This window comes from Mesoplodon densirostris, chromosome 6 (assembly GCF_025265405.1).
Source record: "Mesoplodon densirostris isolate mMesDen1 chromosome 6, mMesDen1 primary haplotype, whole genome shotgun sequence".
Classification (NCBI taxonomy): domain Eukaryota; kingdom Metazoa; phylum Chordata; class Mammalia; order Artiodactyla; family Ziphiidae; genus Mesoplodon; species Mesoplodon densirostris.
In genome coordinates, this window is record NC_082666.1 from 78,680,476 (window position 1) to 78,702,862 (window position 22,387).

Genomic DNA, 22,387 nt, shown 5'->3' on the forward strand with positions numbered 1-22,387 from the left:
ATTTGTGTTCCCTAAATCTTCTCTCACCTCTTTCCTCAGTCCTAAAATGGTTCTGTGTACAAGGCTTCTGAATACAACCCTCCCTGAAGAAAGTATACCAAGGTGAGGGGCTAAGAGAGGCCATGAAGGATAAGTAAAAATGATCCTCAAGTAATGAGGCAGGGACAGGCTATGCTCGAGTGCCCAGGGACTTGAGAGCAGCTAAGGGAAAGGGGAGAGTGGTGACCCTGACTCAGGGTGCCTGGCAGGCCTGGGAACGCTCAGGTGGCATGCCTGGCAGTCTTCAGGGGACATGACACCCTGTCCTCAGAGCTGAGAGCCAGGCTTGGCGTTGTCTGCAGTGTAGTGATGGAATGCCCATGACCCACTTCATGGAACCCTTCTATGATTCTGGGCCAAGAGCCCACGGAAAGGGTGGAGTGGGGGAGGGTTGCTGGTTCAATCAGGGTGGCCTCAGCAGATTGATCTGGTCTGGTGGCCCTTTTGTTTTGGGCTGACCTCAGAGTTACCTAGAGCAGGTAGTTCTAGGTAAGTATAAGCCTGGCTGGCTTCGGTTGTAACAGCCACAGACTCTAAACAGATAAAGCATTTTAAAACATTCTTTCCATCTTCCCTTCCCATTATTTTGGTCTTTTAACAAATTCTCTCAGTTTAATGTTTTCCTTGTAAAACACTGAAGAAAACAAAAAATCAAAAGCCACTTATTATCCTATTTCTTATACTTTCAACCCCAGGGATAACCACTACAAACAATTTACTGTGTATCCTTTCTATTTTTTTTTAAATGAAGTTATACAAATAGAACTATACATGTACATGCTTTAAAAAAAACAAAGAAATGGACTCAGGCTCTACATATTGGTCTGCAACTTGTTTTCCTTCAATGAAGAATAGATCAGGATTATCTAGCAACATCTTTACATATAAATCTCATTTTTATTTCATTTAAAAAATTTCTAAAGATAAGAGCCAGGGCTTCCCTGGTGGTGCAGTGGTTGAGCGTCCGCCTGCCGATGCAGGGGACACTGGTTCGAGCCCTGGTCTGGGAGGATCCCACATGCCGCGGAGCGGTTGGGCCCGTGAGCCATGGCCGCTGAGTCTGCGCTTCCGGAGCCTGTGCTCCGCAACGAGAGAGGCCACAACAGTGAGAGGCCCACGTACCACAAAAAAAAAAAAAAGATAAGAGCCAATGTCTCTTTATGGTGCCAAGGAGGGGCCAAGGCGTTCAGGCTTGCATGGAGGTGAAAGGTTGCCTAAGTAAGTGTCTCCTGGTGCAGCATGGCTTGTGACAGAGCAAATGATACCTCCTATGGTACCTGTGTGTGACCATCACCTTTGGATCTTCTAAGAATATTACTGTCTAGGCATGCCATCTCTAGAGGCTCTGATTTAGCAGAACTTGGGGTAGGCCCTCGTCTCTGTATTCAAAAAAACAACCCATTATACAGAAGATTCTGATGCATAGTTGGGGCTTAGAACCACCCTCCCGAGTTAAGAGAATGCCCACTACCACTGCAGATTTGGCTTGGAAAGCTCCCACCAGCCCTCTGTCCCTCATAGCCAACAGGGCCTTCTGGACTCACTGACCTTGAGGCCTGAGTTCTTGCGCATCCGGAGCCGGCCCATCCACATGTCCGTGAGCAACATCTGGCTGCATGTGTGTGCGATGAAGTCACGGTGCTTGGCAGCTACAGCGAGCTGCAGGCATGTGGCGTTGCTCCAGTTCTTCAGCTCATACGTCAGCAGTTTCATGGCCAGCTGCTCATCCTGCTTGTAGGACTGGTCCAGGAGCTCCACGGCCAGCTGGCCAAAGTCCCTGAATGAGAGAATGTGAGGAACTGTCTTTTGGCCATCTTGGAGACTTAGATGATGAAAGTGGGGACCCACTGGCCAAGCCACAAAGGGTGGTCACTGAGTGGTCTAGTTGTTCCTTACGGGGTCTAGTCTGTTCATTCATTCATTCAGCCAACACCCATTAAGCATCTACTGTGTGCCAGATACCATGTTTAGAACTGGGGGTGTAAGTCAAATGAAGCACAATCCCTGCACTCAAGGGCCCCAGTTCAAGGCATATGGATGTGGAAGGCAGACCCAAAACTCAGAGTGCAGCATGTCTTCTTAAATGTGACAGACCTCAGTTCAGAGCTGGGCCTTGTCAACCACAAGTGTGTGATTTTGGACAGGTTACTTAAATTCTCCGAGTCTCATTTTCTTCAGGTGTAAAGTATGCATCATAAGGGACCTACCTCTTGAGGCAGTTGAGAGGATGAAATGAAATCTATGTATCTGTATGTACCTCTGTATCTAGCACTGTGCACTGTAAATGTTAACTGTTTGTGTCCACCCTCTGTGTGCACCATTGGGTTGATTCTGTCTCCCCTTGAAGTATTGGATAGCTCAAAAAACCTGTATCTGGGGACCACCTTCCCTTCTCCTCCCCTGACCACGCCATTTGCTAGGCTGTCCAACCTGGAGTTGTGGTTCAGCTCCTGGGAGATGTCATCAACCATGTCGTTCTCGGAAGCCTCGTGGGCCATGGCTTTGCAGAGCTTACAGGCCACCAGGGCCTTGGCCATGGCCTCCTCTCCGTGCTGCCAGAAGAACAGGGCCATCTTCTGCCGCTTCATCAGGACGGCCCACACCATCAGCTCATGAAAAGGGAAAGGGAAGTGGTTGATCTCAGGGTCATCCAAGTCAATGTCCACCTCTTCTTCACGCTTCTTGGTTGTCTTTCTTCCTCGCCTCAAGGGAACATCATCCTGTAATTTTAGGGAAAAAACATAGAGATGGAGTTAGAAATGAATCCATTCAACTCAGTAAATAGTTCTTGTATGTCTACTACTGGCCCAGCTCTGGGATAGATATAGAAAAAATGAACTATCTTTTCCTAGCTTCTATTCTAAAAGAACTCACAAGCCCCTGAATGCCTAACTTTAAAACAAGTTATAATAAATGTATAAGCACAGTCCTATGGGAACATGTCAGTGTTATACTTTAATTTTAGAACAGTATTTTTTAATGGGCTTTGTTTTTTCTTAACTTTTGTCCATTCTTTTCCTCTACAAGTAGGGTTATTTGTACCTCATGATGGACAGTACTACCCTTTCCGCTGAAAGGATGAGGGCATCCTATACTTGCCATTGGATATACGATAATAACCACATGAACAGAAGATGGGAGACAGATAATCTATCTTGAGTTTCTGAATACTTCATTAGATGCATTTGTGAAGAATCTCTGGTCTTTGGATCTGTTGCCATTTGTAAACACCCATGAATAGATTTTACTTACTGGAATTTAAATGCTTTTTTGGTTTTCAAGTCAGTATTTCAAATAGGATTTATTTTTTTGTTTGCAATGCTAATATAACCCCATGATAGAATTTTCAAAGCTACTGTGACCTGCCCCCTTGACACTGGAAAAATTTTCACCTCCTTATTTTAGAATCATGTACTAAGCCCTACCACTGGAATGACCTTATATATATATATTTTGAAATGTGTAATAAAGAGAATAAACAATTGACACTAATAATTTGAGCAAACACTTACCTCCATTCCCAGCAGTTTCAAGGCTTTGGGCTGTTAAAAAAATGTTATGCACAAAGTTAGATCTTTCTTTATAGAGGTAAGAAAAGAATCCTAATGTATCTTAAACAGGTAATAGAACAAATCTATTGTACCATAAGCATTTATTCATTTCACTAAATAAAACACCACAGGGGAAGCTCTTTATAGAAATTCTAAGAGAATTAGGGATTTAGTGATTTTGATGAATTACAGAAAATTAGGAAACTGGAGAGGCATAATGAGCTTGCCCAAGGGTAGAGCCTGCAGGTTTATAATCTCTTTTGTGGGCCAAGATTTCTTCCATCATCCTAAAACCATCCCGCTAGGCCGACCTCTCCATGACATCAAGCACTTGAGTGAACAATGAGACATTCAATCAAACTACGAGATGTTTCCCAAACCTCTGAAAGACCTCTATTATCTGGAGACTTGGGATATTATTCAGAAATACTATATGTTGAGATGCTTCACGCTGGCTATCTCTCTTTGCTGCTGTCCAGCAGAGCAAGGGTGAGTGGGACCAGAGGGGCATGTGCTGACGGCAAAAGGCACTGAATGGCATGGAAAGTGTAAGCACACACAGTAGCACCACTGGTGACGCTGGGGATGTGAAAAACAGGCACAGACCAAGACGCAAGAGAAGGCAACTCAGCAAATTATAGAACAAGATGGAACTCATATAGATAAAAAGCTTTGGGGGTGTCCTCAATAATTTTTTATAAATAGATCCCAAGACCAAAAACCGTGAAAACTGATGAGGCAGATAATAAGATTTGAATTACTATTCTCTGATCATTAAGGTTCACTCTTTTTAAATGAGAAAAATTACTTTTTTAATATACAAAATGACTTATTTAGAAGTTGAGCATGTCATCGCAATTCATAGCATGCAGAAAAGCTAAAAAAGGTTCACTTTCAATGCCAGTTTCCGGTTTGAATTGGATCTAGTGAGGAAAAGAAAGAAGTGTAACACCCAGTATATTCCTTTTTTTCTTTTTTCTTGTTTAAACAGATTTGATGGCAGAGGGAAGAAGAGGCAGGGCAATTTGCCTTGTCATCTGATCTCCCCCTTGGAGATGACAAAGCATCCACACTCCAAATCTACCACACACTAGTCCTCCCCAGAGTCCAGGAAATGGAATTTGCTGCCAGCCTCACCCTCTTGGGGCCAAAGAGATTGTGGTAGAGTGTCCGGAAGCGCTTGCGCGTGTAGTTGCAGCGATAAGCCCCTCCCATCAGGTACTCGATCACCAGGCCGATGTCTATCAGGCTGATTCTGTAGTCTGGGGGCAGGTTCCCCTATCAGGGAAGAACGGAACAAACAGACACATCCAAAAGACAGTGTGGTTTACTAGGGATTCTATTCCATGTGTTCTGTAACTATTTTAGAGTAAAATAATAATAATAATTTAAAAAGAAACATATGAATGTATTATTATTCTGGTTAATCAATTCACCTTAAAATAGATCCAACCGAAACCTGGATATTCTCGCTTGGAAAGAAGACATAAGTTAAATAAGAAGATGCAGTAATCGTCGGCAATAACAGAAAATCAAAATATTTATTCAAGTCTTCAGCTGGGGAGAAAAAAACACCAGTGTAGCAGAAAGAAACACAAGGCTAGACATGGCAAATTCTACCATTCCCAGCCACGAGGAACTATGTTCCCCAGATACTCCCCCTGGACCCCCTCGCTGCTCTGCCTCTGACCCAGGCCTGTTACTGTCCTCTTGCTGATCAGTTATTTCTTCACACTCACTAAATGAAGACTCCTTCCAGAAGGTGATTGTGATTACCAGGGACTGCATCAGGTGAAATATGCTGAGAGCTCAAATATCCTTTACACAAAACTTCTATTAAACTTTTTTAAAAAATTGGCACCTTTTTTAAAGGAGAGCAGGATGGATGTCATGACAAAGTCCTTTATGAACATCCCCTGTGTTTAAAGAGAAAGAGAGGTGAAATAAGAGAAGTTTTATCAACTGAATATTTATTTTCTCAGAATTAAAGAGGTTTTTCATATTTTCTTTCAGAGAATAGTGCTTCTTAAGGACCTAGAGCTACGGTATAAGTTTAATGTTGTACATATAGATGCAAAAACAAGAGTTTTTATTATTATCTGCTCATTACTGATTTCTACTTCAAAAGGGAGCTCTATAGGGTCTGAGGAAAATCCTTGTTTTTTTAGGTCAAGGAAGAATTAGTTCTGTTTGTGGGAAATTCTGAGCTCACAGTGAGTTCCAAGGGGTACAACTGATCAAGTCTCACTGTCTGGTTTAGTTCCCTGATGCAGAAGTGTGCTCTATACCATGAATGGCAGGGGTATCACACCGTGTTGGAAGCCTGGCACACTGCATTCTTAGATACATTTTGGAGAGGCCTGAGGGCTTTGTCCACTTTGGGGTTTGTCTTTAATGGAGGATCTGTCCAGGATGCTGTGTGAGATTCCTGCCACTTCACAGAAGTGGCTCATAATAGTGGTGGTTTTCCAACTTTGTGGCATCTGCTCCATCTGAGGAACTTGGTGACAATGCAAAGGTCTGGACCCTATCCTGCTTCGAGTATGAGACTCTATGCACTTTATGAGCTGTCCAGGTGATTCTGAGGTCTACCAAGTAAAGTTCAGGTGGGATTACACAGCAGAATTGGGAAATTCATAGTGTATGAAGATATCGTTATCGCTAGGAAATTAGCTTATGTAGTTTTATTAACTGAAGGTAGGTTTTCAGTTATCTGTATCAGCTTTCCTATGGTCAACAGCAATCACTTGAAAGGGATTCAGGATTACAGGTGGCCCACTGTATCCTGCCATCAAACCTATAACTTCATATTTTTTTTTTTTTTTTTGCTGTACGCGGGCCTCTCACTGCTGTGGCCTCTCCCGTTGCGGAGCACAGGCTCCGGACACACAGGCTCCGCGGCCATGGCTCGCGGGCCCAGCCGCTCCGCGGCATGTGGGATCCTCCGGGATCGGGGCACGAACCCGTGTCCCCTGCATCGGCAGGCGGACTCTCAACCACTGCGCCACCAGGGAGGCCCTAACTTCATATTTTTAATTGTTTTATTTATCTTTGTATTCCCAATGCCTGGTGTATGGTAGGCATTCAAGATTTTTTTTTTTTGGTCAAAAATGTGAATAAGTAAAACACTGAAATTAATCAATGTACTTGGGATCAAGTCTCAGTTTGGGGTTCTTCAGTATTATGTTCTCAGTAACAACTAACTAGTTACAGTTTATGAGTCACTCCTGGGTGGGAAAGCCCCAGCTATCCTCAGGTTATCAAGAAAGACCAATTGTCTGACTTCTTTAAAAGGGAACTTAGAGAAAGATTTATTTTAAGGCAGGAACTTTTTATGTATTGTCCTTTCTATAAACATTAAACTGAATCTAAAAATAAAATACCTGTGCAACACTTTTTCTCCATTGTTTTGGGCAGGTTAACAAGACTGTACTTTCTGTACTGTCTGGCTCTTATGGGACGGTTAGGCGAGGCTATTATTTCAAGAGTAGAAGAGCCCCAGAGCTTCTCTGGGCACATCTGGGTCAGACTCATCTGTGCATTTGGCTCCTACATGGATGACCTCCAGAGGAGGCTCACCCCATCTGTGCTATTTTCCTTGGCACTGTGAAGCTGGCAGGGGAAAGAGCACTGGCTGTGAGTCAGTTGCTCTGGACTCTGTCCATCCTTCACAAATCATCCACTTTCCCTCAAGGCCTCAGTTTTTTTCCCAGTAAAAGGGGCTGAACTCCATGACCTTTATGGTCTGTAATGCTCAAGCACCAGGTTTCAGAAAAATCCCCAAAAGGTTTATTGTGATGCTACTGAACAACAATCATAGTGGGTCTATGAATTTGTGCCTATTTTTAGTCCTGTAACAATTTTCCAAATTTAAAACTTGGGTAGTAGTGAGCCTAACACCTGTATATTCCCTTTTGAGAAACCTATGTGTGAACATCAGTTTGAATTCTAAGAACAAGAACCAATATTGCCTGAAGACCAATACTGAATGGCAATATTTATGCTTTTGAGGTCTCTATAAGCGTGGGTTGTCAGCAAAGTGATAATAGTAAAATTCAAAATAAACAAAAATTTTAGAGGGGCAACACTTTTTGCAAATGTTCTGCAAACACTGGCAACACTGTTTTGCAAAATTTTATGCAAATTCATAAAGGGCTGATAGGCTTACATACTACCAAAGAAGGTGCTGGAATCTTCTTTTCCTAGAAATTTCTTATATAAAGCTTGATTATTTTGGAGTGATTTTTGTATGATCTGGTCTGAAGTAGGAGAAAAGATTCTGTGACCATTCTGGGTTATTGAGCTTTGAGTGATGGCCTGAAAGGAACTGGCCTGATTTCTGTTTGACTACAAGGGGGCGATGGTCACCTAATACAAGGCAATGAGGGTTCTCTCTCTGTACTTCAATTCATGCTCTGAAAACAGGCAATGTGGACATAGTTACTTCTAAGGTCCTGTTTCTAAAGGTCCAGTTGTTTGATCACTACCTGGAAGGCTGCTCTTCTTTCTATGCTGCCAGGTCACTGGGCAAAGACCCCTGTCCAGAGCTTCCAGAGTTGATGCAGTTTCTAATAATCTGTTGGAATTTGGTTAGTAGAGATGGAGGCTTAGAGAAAAGGGAGGGTAAAGGGTTAGACAGGGATGGGCTTGTGCTCATAACATCCACCTCCTTTAAAAAAAAGCAGAGAAAAATGCCTCCTCATATTCCACAGGTAATGTCCAAAAACCTCTGGAGGAGTCTTCCTGTGCTTGGCTCCTTTTCGAATAGGAAGTCAATATACTGGACTAATATTCATTCTGCCTGCTGTTTCTGTTATTCCCTGCTCCCCTTTTTTGGTAATTACTTTGGTAACTGGTAAAGTCTGAACACTTATTTCCCATTTCATGCCTTAACAACATATAGCAAGCCACAGGATTCAAATAATTTGATCCACAGAGTAAAATAGAGAGGCTTGGATCCATGGGTAGGTAAATTTTACAACTTGAAAACATTGTCTCCTTTTTTTTCATGCCATGAGATACTACGCTGAGGCTAAATTTTAATCCATGCCATGCCTAAGGATGTCTTTTAATTAAAAGAATAACTTAAATTCACTTATTAAATCTGCTCTTCTAAATGCACTCTGTTTTTCAGATGTCAGCTCATGATATCACTATCAGATTTCAGCTGTTTAGGAAACTTTTTTTTTCTTTGAAACTCGTAACAAGCCTTCAAAGAATACTGTTTCCTTCTGATGTATGCAAGGTATAAAATGATAGCTGGTTGTCAGATTTACCAAGGGAGAGTGGGGAAAAGACCAACCTGGTGAAAATTCATGGGAAAAGAGGACATTCCCTCAGTGTTTGGCATGGCAGTAGACTGGGCAACAAAACTTTTAAAAATTAAGAATGCTTTTGCAAATTTGCATGAATTCAGCAGATGGAGTTATGAAAATGTCCTTTCTTTCCCCAAAGTGTGTCCGAAATGCTTTTTCTTTAAAATTCGGCAAAGCTCTGGGTCTTGATTCCCATATAAATGAATTTTAAGTTATCATAATTTCACCACTACTCTTATATAATACTCAAATATCACCCTTCTTTGGTGGGGAGGGATAATTGAGGCAATCTGAAGTATTAGTACATTTAATTTAAGAAAGAAAAACTACTACTTTAAAACATACAGAGGCACAAATTGAGCAGACAGTTAGCTACTAAAATGGCAAGTTAGATTTCATGGAAAAGCGGACAGACTCAGGCCACTCTGGTTTAATATGAGAGCATTGGTACATCCAATGGATTTATGCACGAGAAAGGTTCAGGGAACTGGGTTGGCTGATATTTTAAATTTCTGATTGGTACTAATTCTACCTCATTGCTCCTAGATTGCTCCCTTGATATAAATAATTTAAGATTTTGAAACTAGCTTGGAAGCAATTCTCCACATTCAGTTCTGTTGGTTTCAAAGGATAGTTGGACTTGGAGATATGCTGGTTAACTTAATGATGGTCTGATAATTCCTAAATGCATTCTCTGGGTTCATAAGTTATTTACATTTTATTTTACAGACATATTATCAAACACTACGTTTAAGGTCCCGAACTGTGTTTCTAATTTTTGAACAGCATTCATTTCATATTAGGGCTTATCACTTACTGATTAATTTTTGTCATAGATTAAATCAGTTAATATGTACATAAAGTCTTAAAATCATAAAGCACAAAGCACATGCTAATTATTATGTTCCTTAATTTTGAAAACTGTTTAAACTGCCCAAGATTTTCTTAGCATTTTAAACCTAGTTTTTGTAGATTTTGCATATCTTATTGGCATAAATTGATGGAAGTCATCTGGAACCATCTGAGGAAGATGTTTACCAATATTAATTTCTCTCTCATTCACTTCTTAAAAACACACAAACAGAAAAACCTCATTTTTAGCTACTTTCATCCATAAAACATAGACACTTAACAGCTCCTTTGGCTACCACTGTTATTCTTTCTTGCTCTCCAATAGTCAGACACTCACCTTTATCATAGACATAAATGGAGTCTGCATTTCCTGCCCCTATTTCTTCCCAAGGGAAGAAACTAAACATAGGCTTTTGTTTCTCCCAGCCATACTGGCAGTCTCTTTTCTCAAGAAAAAGGATAAATTTTTCCTAAGCCATTTCAGTACTATCCTGAGTGATTTGTTATTTTTTTCCCGTTACTAAATTAGTAAGTAAATGAATCCTTGTATAACTATATTCTTGCTCTGGTATTTGGATCACACTTGAAAGAAAAATAAAACTGCTCCTAACTGATAGTCCTCCCAAATTCCTACCATCCTGTCCTGACTCGTTAGTCTATATTATTTTTGAGGTATACCTTTAGCTAAGAAGTTAAAGAAAACTCTACCTTAAAAATACTCTACATGCCTTCCACTAAATATAAGCAAATGTAAGAGGCAGCTAACGGAACTTCAGAAAAAAGAAAATGATATGCAAAGCAGAGTCCTACAAGAAAGAGAACCTATTAGGAGGGATTTCAATCATTTATATTCATTAACATCTAACTGCAAAAACCTCTTTGAAAATCAGGCAAGACATTGAGAAACTTGGTGATGGAGGTAGATGAGTGACTTTATGAAGGCTTGGCCTGCCCAGTGGCTGGGACTATGGGACAAAGGCACACAGCTGTCTCTTCAGAAAGCCTCATAATTCCTTCAGTGACACAGACTAGATTAAGATGAGGGGGATATTTTACTTATTATTTTAGAAAAACTCAAAACATTTTGTGTTTTGAACATGAGCAACAAGTACCTTGGCAAAGAATACATGCTGGGTGTGTACATCTAATCTTCTGAGATACTTCTGTTTAGTTTCCAGGCAATTTTATGCCAAGATTAATTAAACAAAATAGGAAGACTTGAGGAAAAGAGAAATGGGTTTGTTGAGGGCAGGTATGTTTATGGCTTGAAATGAGGCAGACCATGGAAAAGTGTGATCTTGGTAAAATATACAGATGGCATAGTATCTATTTCCCTTGCTTTGAAAGAACTACAGGCTTCACTCACTCACACGGATGAGAAATTTTTCAGTAAGGTTGTGCAGAGATGGGAGTAAAGTTCCCAAGGGCCTACAGAAGGAGGGTTTTTAGTACTCTTTACTCATTATCAGCAAAGGTCCAGCTGGTTAATAGGTACATTATAATCAGCCCCAGGGCCTTTCGAAGGAAACATTAGTAAGTGGCTACAGGACACCTAAAGGGTAGTTCTAGCCTATGACTTCCTATGAGATGAAGGAATGGCACTCTACTTTTTACCTCACTTTGTAGCTTTCTCCGAGTATGCCCTATGGACTTTGGTAAAGAATTGCTACCAACTGGTAGGTGGGTATATCTGTGTATGTGTGTGCGTGTGTACATGTGTATGTGGTAGGGGAAGTGTCACCATTTATTTTACCCTTTAGTGTTAAAACATCACTTTCTGGGAACCCTGCCAAGGGTTCAGAACTGAAGCTACCTCAGAAAGAGGTTGTATGGGGCAGAACAAGCACTTGGTTAAGATTAAATGTAACCTCGCTTTGCCTCATTTTTCTCATCTATAAATGGGAATAACACTATATAGTAAAAAAAAAATAAAATAATAACTCTACTTCATATATTTGTTGTGAAGATGAAATGAGCTACAACACATAGAAGGATTAGTGTCACATACCTGGTCATCACTGAATCCTAGGTACCATTACTTATGAGTATGATTATTAAAGGATGTGAGTTCTAATTCTAGCTCCTTACTAACCACTCAATACAGTTCTCACCTCCTTGTGTTTCAACCTCCTCATTTTTAAATTGGGCATACATCTACTAGATCCAAACCAACTGGCTTTTTCCCCCATCAAATTTGATGATGAATGTGAAAAAATACATTGGAGAAAATAAAGTGTTAGCAGAATGGAATGTATATATATGTTGTAGTCTCTGTTTCTCTGAGACTTTTTGAGCTACGCTTACTATATGCTCTGTGTCATGCTAGACGTGGCAGTGATACACTGTATCAGGAGCTAGTAAATAAATATACCTTTCATGGTCAGTTGGAAAGCATGGAAACAAGTTCCCCAAATAGTGAGGAGCACATGGAGAAATACAGGTAATGGCATAAATCCACACGGCATGGGGGGAAAGCCTAGGGTTCCACTACCCAAAAGCATTATGTCCAATGAAAGCATCTAAAACCATGGAGACTGGCGATAAAACCGCAGCTGCATCATAAGCAGAGATGTCAAAGTTAAAAGACATACACGCACACTGTGTCCTGAAATGAGGGGGTCTGGCAGGGATAGGAATACTCTGGCAGCTCATGCAAAACAGGCACTTTCTAATCACAGGAAGCAGTCAAGACAGGGCCTCCGACCTGCAGTCGAGAGGGTTCTTACCTTTTTGACATCCCTGACCAAGTGGTACAATGTGTTTGAGGGCCCATGTCTCTGGAAACAATAAAGAAGAATCAAATGGTTTTGCTAGTCAGGGGCTCTCACTGGCAAGGCAACAAGGATCTGGAAGGAAGGGTTCTGGCTGGCGGAGGGGAAGTTCATTAATATGAACCTTGTTCTAGTTGCTCAGTTGTACCTGTCTTTTCTAAACAAACAGAGTGGCAGGTTTTTGGATTGTGGCTCCTCAAGAAAAAGCATTTGAGGTTCTAGATTCAAACTTTACAAAGGAGGCCATCAACTCTGTTGACAGCTGGGCCAAAACATCATTCAAGAGGCTAGTTGTGCAGCAGGGGGAGACAAAAGGGCCAGTTTACTGCATTAGAACTACAATTTGGCACACTGCCAATCCAACTTGTTTATTACCCATAATGAATGAGAAACTGGCTAAAGGAGGGTTTGGCAGACTTTTTCTGTAAATAGCCAGATGGTTAATATCTTAGACTTTGTGGGCCATACAATCTTTTTTTTTTTTTTTTTTCGTTTTTTTTTTTTGCAGTACGCGGGCCTCTCACTGTTGTGGCCTCTCCCATTGCGGAGCACAGGCTCCAGACGTGCAGGCTCAGCAGCCATGGCTCACGGGCCTGGCCGCTCCACGGCATGTGGGATCTTCCCAGACCGGGGCACGAACCCGTGTCCCCTGCATCGGCAGGCGGACTCTCAACCACTGCGCCACCAGGGAAGCCCCAGGGCCATACAATCTTCATCACAACTGTTCAACTCTGCCATTGTGCAAAAGATCCTTACCTTTGCTTAAGGTAAGAATAAAGTGAAGTAGTTTGCCATTCTCTTGTCTTTCAGGAACAGGAATATCAGATGAAACACAGGATGCCTAGTTAAATCTGAGTTCCAGACAGCCAATGAATAACTTCTTTTTTTGTTTTAATTTTCATTCATGTTATTAATTCTTAATGTTGAACTTTTTTGTCATATTGATGGCTTTTTAAATCTGTTTTAATTTTTGGCTGTGTTGGGTCTTTGTTGCTGTGTGCAGGCTTTCTCTAGTTGCAGTGAGTGGGGGCTACTCTTCGTTGCGGTGCATGGGCTTCTCATTGTCGCGGCTTCTCTTGTTGTAGAGCATGGGCTCTAGGCGCGCCGGCTTCAGTACTTGTGGCACGCGGGATCTAGAGCGCAGTCTCAGTAGTTGTGGTGCACGGGCTTAGCTGCTCCGCAGCATGTGGGATCTTCCTGGGTCAGGGATCAAACCCCTGTCCCCTGCATTGGCAGGCGGATTCTTAACCACTGCACCACCAGGGAAGCCCTGATGGCCTATTTTGTATTTCTTTTTAGTATTCATGTATTTTTTATGTATCAAATTAAAAGTTTTAAATGTAACTATATCTCTTAATCTTTTGATTTACAGCTTTTGCTTTTATGTTTCCTCATCGTTTTTAAATTAAGGTATAATTGACATATATTAGTTCCAGGTGTACAACATAGTGATTTGATATTTGTATATATGGCAAAATGATCATTACAATAAGTCTATTTAATATCTGTCACCATACATAGTTCCTAGATTTTTTCCTTGTGATAAGGACCTTAAAGATCTACTCTCTTAGCAACTTTCAAATATGCAATACAATATTATTAACTATAGTCACTGTGCTGTATATTACATCCTCATGACATTTATTTTATAAATAAATCTGGAATTTTGTACATTTTGACCAATAACAATGAATAATTTTGAGTATAAGTATGCCTTGTGCAATATTTGAGACATACTAAAAATTATTTGTTCTTTATCTGAAATTCAAGCCTAACTGGGAATTCTGTATTTTTGTTTGCTAAATCTGGTGACCGTATTGGAAGATCTTGAACAGTGATGGCAAATCCTTAAGCACTGTTGTAACACATTCAAGTATTCAAGACAATCCCTGTGTACCGCCTCAACTACTGGCCCCTTCAGGCGGACATACTCATCAGAACTCTTTTTCCACTGAGGGATGCAGTATTGTGTAGGGATTAAACATGCAAACTCTGGAGTCAGAATGCCTGGCTCCAAACCTGACCCTGCTGCTTACCAGCTGTGACCATGGGCAAGCTGCTTAACTGTGACTCAAGAAGTCTTACTATCTATAAAATGAGGATACTACTACCATTTATCTGGTAGGGCTGTTGTGAGGATTAAATGATGAAATGTTTATAAAACTATTAAAATAGTGCTTAGAAAATGTTAGCTATTCTTATCACTGAGGCCATTCACTGTTCCATAATCCTTTTCAACAGAGTACTCTAGGGAACGTTGATTAGACTTGACTGGAGTGATGAAATCTATTGGCCTTTCTTGATCTATAACTTTCCTACTTACTTCTTTCCAGTCATTGGAATAAATCACTCTACTCCCTTGATTCTCTGATTTATATGAAGGTCATTCAACTCTGTGTTTTCATTTATTTATTTTACTGAAAACCCATTATTTTTTCCCCAGTTTTATTGAGATAAAATTGACATGTAACATTGTGTAAGTTTAAGGTGTACAATGTGATGATTTGATGCTCATATATATTGTGAAATGTCTACCACAATAAGGTTAGTTAACATATCCTTCACCTCACTTAATAATCATTTTGTTGTTGTTATGGTGAGAACATTAAAGCTCTGATCTCATAGTAACTTGCAAGTATACAATATAGTACTGTTAACTACAGTCACAATGCTGTACATTAGATCCCTGAAACATATTCATCTTATAACTGAAAGTTTGTATCCTTTGGCCAACATCACCCCATTTCCCCTGCCCCTCGGCCCCAATGTTTTGGAGGAACCTCCATATTGTTTCCTATATTTTGTTCCCTTGTCTAATATTAGTTAACTGTATATACATGAGTTTATTGCTGGGCTCTCGATTCTGTTCCATTGGTCTATGTGTCTGTTTTTATGCTGATACCATACTATTTCGATTACTGTATCTTTGTGATATAGTTTGAAATCAAGAAGTGTGATGTCTCCACCTTTGTTCTTCTTTCTCATGATTTCTTTGGCTATTTAGGGTCTTTGGTGTTTCCATGCAAATTTTAGGAAATTTTTTCTATTTCTGTGAAAAATGCCATCAGAATTGCATTGAATCTATAGATGGTTTTGGGTGGCATGAACATTTTAACAATATTAACACTTCCAATTCATGAACATGAGATATCTTTCCATTTATTTGTGCCTTTTTCAATTTCTTTTATCAATGTCATAGTTTTTGATATATAGATCTTTCACTCCTTTGGTTAAGTTTATTCCTAAGTATTTTATTGTTTTTGGTGCTGTTGTAAATGGAATTCTTTTATTTCTTTTTCAGATAGTTCATTGTTAGCACACATAAATGCAACTGATTTTTGTATGTTGCTTCTGTATACTGAAACTTACTGAATTTATTAGTTCTAATAGTTTTTTTGGTGGAGTCTTTTTTGGTGGAGTCTTTAGGATCTTCTGTATACAAGATGCTGTTATCAGCAAACAGAGACAATTTTCTTTCTTCCTTTTCAACTTGGATAAAAAAATTTTATTGCTTATTCTCCTTTTCTTTTTGGCCTAATTTCTCTAGCTACGACTTCCAGTACCATGTTGAATAGGAGTGGTAAGAGTGGGCACAATTTTCTTGTTCCTAATCTCAGAGGAAAAGCTTTCAATCTTTCACCATTGAGTATGATGTTATCTATGGGTTTGTCATATATGGCCTTTATTACATTGAGGTGTGTTACTTCTATACTCAAGTTGTTGAGTTTTTACCATGAAAGGATGTTGAATTTTGTCAAATATATCTTCTGCATCCACTGAGATGATCATATGATTTTTGTCTTTCATTCTATTAATGTGATGTATCACATTTATTAATTTGCATATGTTGAACCATCCTTGCATCTAGGAAGACTCCCACTTAATCATGGTATACCATCTTTTTAATGTGCTTCCATTTGGTTTGCTAGTATTTTGTTGAGAATTTTTGCATCTATATTCATCGGGAATATAGACCTGTAGTTTTCTTTTCTTGCAGTGTCCTTATCTGGCTTTGCTATTATGGTAATGCTGGCCTCCTAAAATAAGTTTGGGAACATTCCCTCCTCTTCAATTTTTTTTGAAGAATTGGAAAAGAATTGGAGTTAATTCTTTAAATATTTGGTAGAATTCACCTGTGAAGCCATCTGGTCCTGGGCTTTTCTTTGTTGGGAGGTTTTTGATTCCTGATTCAATCTCCTTACTTGCTATTGGTCGACATGCAGCCTTGGCTGATGGAATGTACTCATATAGCTACAGGGTCTTGCAGTTCTAGGGTCTTGCATTTCCACAGCAGTGGCGATGTGTGTCAGGCCAGCAGTGTACAGGTGCACAGCCAAAGGTGCTAGCTTTCAGAGTGTGCACAGCAGTGGAGGTCAGCCATGGGGGTCTAGGCTGGGTTCTTGCAATCGTGTAGCCACAGAGGCCGGGGCTGGCTGCTGGTGTGGACCCCAGGTGCCAGCAGGGGTGAGGGGAGAGGGAGTGGTGAGGGGCTTGCGTGACTGGTGTCTATGAACGCAAATATCTGTAGAGCAAAAGCCAGTGAAATCTGCAGGGGTCTGTGGCAGCTGTGCTGGCTATTGGTTTCTTCACTGGTGAAAAATGCCAGGGTCCTCTGCAGAGCAGGTCCCTGGGAACCGTAGTTACTCAGCCTTCAGCCTGGCTGATAGTGTTCCTAGCTATCACAGTATGTCTCAGCTTTGCAGGTCTCTGGGCAGGGTGAAACTGAAGTGTGTCCTTTGTGCAGTGCCCTGAAAGGCTCACTGGCTCTCTCTTTTCCAGTGAGGGGAACTATTTCTAGCTGAGGAGCTTCCTCTTGGCACAGAGCTGTGCTGGCCTCAGGGGACAGGGTGATACAGACACAATGAAGCTGTTCTTCCTCTCCTTTTTGTGTGGTTATTTTCAGATATTTTTTGTTCCACTGTTTTGCTGAAGTTTCTTAATTGAACTCCTGAGCTGTCCTAGAGCTGTCTTTGTCTGCGGATAGCTGTCTAATTGTTGATCTTTGTGGGGGCGGGGATAGAGGCTGGGTCTCCCACTCTGCCATTCTGGCCTATTATTACTGAAAGTCTTAGTATGTGGAACTAAGAAAAATCTTCAGAGAAAACAGAAGCATGGGGTCATTCTGCTAACTTGTTTTCTACTTCCAGCAGTGGGAATGTTACAGAGCCAGGGTGGCACCAGCTAATACCTATCACTGGCTGGGGACAGGTCAACAAGCTCCATCTCATTAGTGCTGTGGGTGGTGGGACAAAGAGGCACTGTGACAAATGAGGGGAAAAACAGTCTCTGAGAAAGAAGCTTTGGTTCAGTACTGGCTTCTTTACTTAGGAATTCTGTGATCTTGAATAAGACAATTCTCTTCTTGGCCTCAGTTTCCTCATCTGTAAAATGGGGGAAAACAATATCTACTCTTTAAACTTCACTGTATTTTAGGGAGTATCAGTTCAGAGCTGATGTACTTAACTCACTGGATACTCTCAACAACTTCATAAACAGTAGGTTTTCTTTTGATTACTTCTTGGTATCCCTAGTGAATGAATTAACAAATCATTATAAAACAAAACAAAAAAAACTTTCTGGGTAACTCCAAACAAGAGGTTTTTACATTTTATCCTATTATAGTGGAATGAATGAACTTCATAGATCTGAGGATAACAAGATGGTGCAGGATAGTTAATCAGCCTCCTTTGATGCTTGGAGTTAAATCAATCCTCCTCTGCTGATTGCCTCAAACACCCTCTGGGCTTACAGAATAAAGTGTGTTCTAATTTCCAGAGCCGTATGCTTTTGTGTAAGAACCTGAGAACATTACCTTTTGGTGATCACGTAACTTTCTGCTTCTTAGAGGCTGACAACTGAGCAGTTAAAACAAGTGGATTCTTGGTGACTTGGTGTTTGTTGTCTATACAGGTCTAAGGGAGCATTTGTGGAAAATGATCCATGCATTTGGAGGGGAGGGCAGGGACTCACAGACATGTGGGGGGCAGGAGAAGGTAAAACAAACAAACAAAAAAAGTAGAGAAAATAAAATGTGCCTTAGCTTGGTCCTACCGTATTGTACAATTCCTCTAGTCTGGAGATGGTGAGAAAACGGTGCATGCTTACTCCATTCTCTATGAGTAATTTCACAAAATCCACTCTGTCCAGAACTAGGGCATCCAACATGGCTTGCTCCAGAGACCCCACCTGCAAATCAAGTCAGAGTTAGTCTGACCCAGGGTCTAAGGATGTAGTTCTCTGGCATTCTCCTGAAGAGTTTAGAAGTGGATGCCTCTGACATCCGGTAAACCTTCCGCACCCCAAAGAACATGCTAGCAAGAGTTTCCCAACCCCACTTTTGGGACAGTCACACTCTCTCCTGTGTTTTGGGGCTTGTCTTTGCAAACAGAACACAAGGATCTCTAGTTCCAAAAGCTATTTCTTCCCTGAATCTCTTTTTTTGTTCTCGATTCTGAGAAGGTGCAAGGGTTTACCAGGCTTTCCCTCTTCCAACTCTCTGACCAAACTTCTACAAAACCAGTGAAGTGCCCAAGTGAGTACTTTACTGTCTTCATTGTCATCTTCCTTAGGCTCTAAATTGGACTCCTGGCTGACCTGAGAGGAGGGATCCTAGTAAACAGACCAGAAAGAAGGCTGCTCTTTTGTTTTTGGTTAAGTGATACTACCTTGTCTCCACCTTGCCCATTTCTACACGGAGGCCCAGTAACTATTTAGGTCATTTGGTCTGTTTACTAGGGTTTTATTTAATTTCTTTCACAAAAATTTCCTAGTGTCCAGATTCCCTGACAAATCTCTCCACACTAGCAATTCATTTGCACTAAATGAAGCCAGGGTTTCAATCCTAGGCAGAAGCTCTCTGGGGCAGAGGATGGGTTAAAAAAAAACCTGTACATGAAGGTGTTGTCCTGCAGTGATTCCAGGCACAGAAATCAAATCCCAGACTGTTGGCTGCCTCCTGGGCATACAAGCATACACCACCCAACGGCCAATTTTCCAAGTTTTTATTTTTGGTAGAGCCAGTTGACGGAAACAAACCAACAGTTATATAAAGCTTTGGTTGCCTCTGTATTGTTCTTGGGTTCAGGGAGGACCTGTGCTCAGCCTCCAGGACCAGATGGCACCGGCACGTGGAAGCCTGCTAATTCTGTATCCTAAGGTGCGACCCAGCCCCACATCAGCATGAGGTGCCACCACATGGCAGCAGAAACCTTCGGAACAACCAGACATAAACTGATAACTCTGCTCCTTCCTTAGTCTTAATTAACACAATTTTCTTATATATATTTTTTCAGGCATATAAAAGAAATGGCATTAGTTGCAGCTAAACATTGCTATCAAAGGCCACTCAGACAGATGGAAATGTATGGAACATTTGGAGCTGTGCTTTGTCATATCTTCCACCAGATGACACTGTTTTCCTAAATATAAGAAAGGGAGCTGAGAATGAGGACAGCTACAAAGGAACGTTTCTACCCTAAAGAACAAGCAGCGGTTTCCTGAGCTGCTCTCAGAGATTCCTTAAACAAATACCCTTGCCCAAGCAAGCGGGCTTTTTCAGGGGTGACGACATATACTCTACCGGCCACTGTTGCCCATAAATAAAGATCTGGCTGCGGGCGATGTCGACTCTGTTCCAGGCTAAAGCTAAGCTCAGTTGGTCTGGGGCCGAGGCATTGGCTCCTGTGTGTAGATAAGTAGGAGAGAAGAATGAGAGAGAGAAAACAGCACTCAGTTATTATACCAAGAAGACCCACTCCATCGCTCTCCCATCCACCCCCTCTTCCTGGAGAGCAGACTTGGCTGTACAGCAGGGGTTCTCATACTTAGCCCTATTGCCATTTTGAGCAGGATAACTATCATGTCCTATATATTGCAGAATATTTAGCAGCATCTCAGGACCCAGCAGATGCCAACAGCACCTCCCCCACCAAGGCATGACAAACAAAAATATCTCCAGACATTGCCAAACGCCCCCAGGAGTGAAGGGAGACAATGTTAACCCGACTGCTGCTCTATAGCTTTGCTAGTCAAGGTGTGGTTCACAGGGCAGCAGCAGCAGCAGCATCACCTGGGCACTTATTAGAAAGGCAGAATCCCAGGCCCCACCCCAGACCTACTAAATCAGAATCTGTATTTCAACAAGATCCCAGGTGATTCCTGTACATGTTGAAGTTTGAGAAGCCTGCTCTACAACACATTTTGTTTCTGCTGGCCAATCACTGGTTTCAAGGCATCATTTGAATTATATATTGCATGGTGATGGTGCCCTTGTCAAGAAAGTGAGCCAGCTTTAACACTCTATTGAAAAAGAGTTAAGAAGATCTTTTTTTTTTTGCTGTACGCGGGCCTCTCACTGCTGTGGCCTCTCCCGTTGCGGAGCACAGGCTCCGGACACACAGGCTCCGCGGCCATGGCTCGCGGGCCCAGCCGCTCCGCGGCATGTGGGATCTTCCGGGATCGGGGCACGAACCCGTGTCCCCTGCATCGGCAGGCGGACTCTCAACCACTGCGCCACCAGGGAAGCCCCAAGAAGATCTTTTAAGGGAGAGGCAAACAAGTGGCTGAGGTTTACTTTGATTTGTGAGTAGAAACCACTGAACAATTTTTCAGTTTCCCATTATTCTCCAGACTCTGTCGCTAGATCTGCACTGTCTACATGTGGCTATTTAAATCTAAACTAATTAAAATTAAATTAAAACTTTAATTCCTCACTCATAGCAGCCACATTTCAAGTGCTCAATAGTCGCACGTGGCTGGTGGCCTTTGAATTGGACAGTGCAAGTACAGAACAGTTCCATCATCACAGAGATGGTTTACTGGGACAGAGCTGGTCTAAATCAATGTATCCTGTCCATAAATGCAACCTGCCAAGCAGCAGGATGTGAGATTGAGAATGAAGAGAAAAATGGGCTACAGTCAGAGGATCTGAGTCTGCCATTTCACTGCTGTGGCACTGGACCTCTCTAAGCCACTGTTTTATCATCTGTAAAATGGGGACAATAAAAGTTATCCTGTTTACCCAGCTGAGATGTGAGACTGAAATGGGATTATATAAATGAACTCACACGTGAACAGGGTTATTTCAATTCATCAATATCCTTGGTGTACTGAGCAAGAGACATCCCTAAATATTTGCCAGACTTCATGCTGCTGGATGTCCCACCACCAGGGGAGCAGGATAAAGAGATGATACTCCTTCCTGCATCAGATGTTTTCGAATGGCAAAGTATTAGGCACATCCACATGTTATCATATGTAATGTCCCAAATAATCCTGGGAATTTGGTCTTACTGTCTCCATTTGACAGATGATACTGAGGTCCAGAGAGGTTAAAGATCAAACAGCTACTAACAGAGGGTAAACAGAATAAGCATTCATTATGCCAGAGGTGAGATTCAGACTCAGTGAGTTTTCCCTTCATTTTGTCCCTGCTGATTCTGATGTTTGTGAGGGAAGGAGGGATAGAAAATGCTGATGCTGCCCATTCCTCTGGGTTCTTCATCAGTGGAAGCCCAAAGCAAGGAGCTGGGGATATGGCTGCTGTATCAGTGATTCCCAATCTCTGCTGTACACCAGAATCACCTGGGAAGCTTTTAAAATATCCCTGTGCCCTGGTTGCACCTCAAATCAATCGTATCAAGGTGCCTTGGGTGGCAAGCCAGGTGCAGATAGTTTTTAAGATCTCCAGGTGTTTTCAATGTGCAGCAGAGTTTGCGGACCACTGTGCCACATGTTTCTTTCCTCTGCTTACCCTTACCTCTTCTCCCTGGGCTTTGAGATAATGATGTGAAGAATTAGGTAAGTGAAGTGTTCTCTAGATGACCCCGTCTCAAATTTGAGCATGCATAAGAATAATCTG

General features: G+C 41.5%; 1 protein-coding gene across 4 annotated transcripts in view; it reads right to left on the reverse strand.

The window, feature by feature from the left end:
• TRPM3 (transient receptor potential cation channel subfamily M member 3) overlaps positions 1–22,387 on the reverse strand; it is an 832,457-nt gene that overhangs the window by 79,353 nt on the left and 730,717 nt on the right. The window contains exons 10-17 of one of the 4 annotated variants that reach the window (XM_060100862.1): positions 20,108–20,208; positions 18,580–18,714; positions 12,484–12,534; positions 5,027–5,062; positions 4,728–4,868; positions 3,552–3,581; positions 2,470–2,759; positions 1,584–1,816 (exon numbers count right to left, since the gene is read on the reverse strand). In XM_060100862.1, the coding sequence (XP_059956845.1) occupies positions 1,584–1,816; positions 2,470–2,759; positions 3,552–3,581; positions 4,728–4,868; positions 5,027–5,062; positions 12,484–12,534; positions 18,580–18,714; positions 20,108–20,208 (1,017 nt within the window). The remainder of the gene's footprint in view (positions 1–1,583; positions 1,817–2,469; positions 2,760–3,551; positions 3,582–4,727; positions 4,869–5,026; positions 5,063–12,483; positions 12,535–18,579; positions 18,715–20,107; positions 20,209–22,387) is intronic. The other 3 variants (XM_060100865.1, XM_060100863.1, XM_060100866.1) reach the window with 3 other exon arrangements.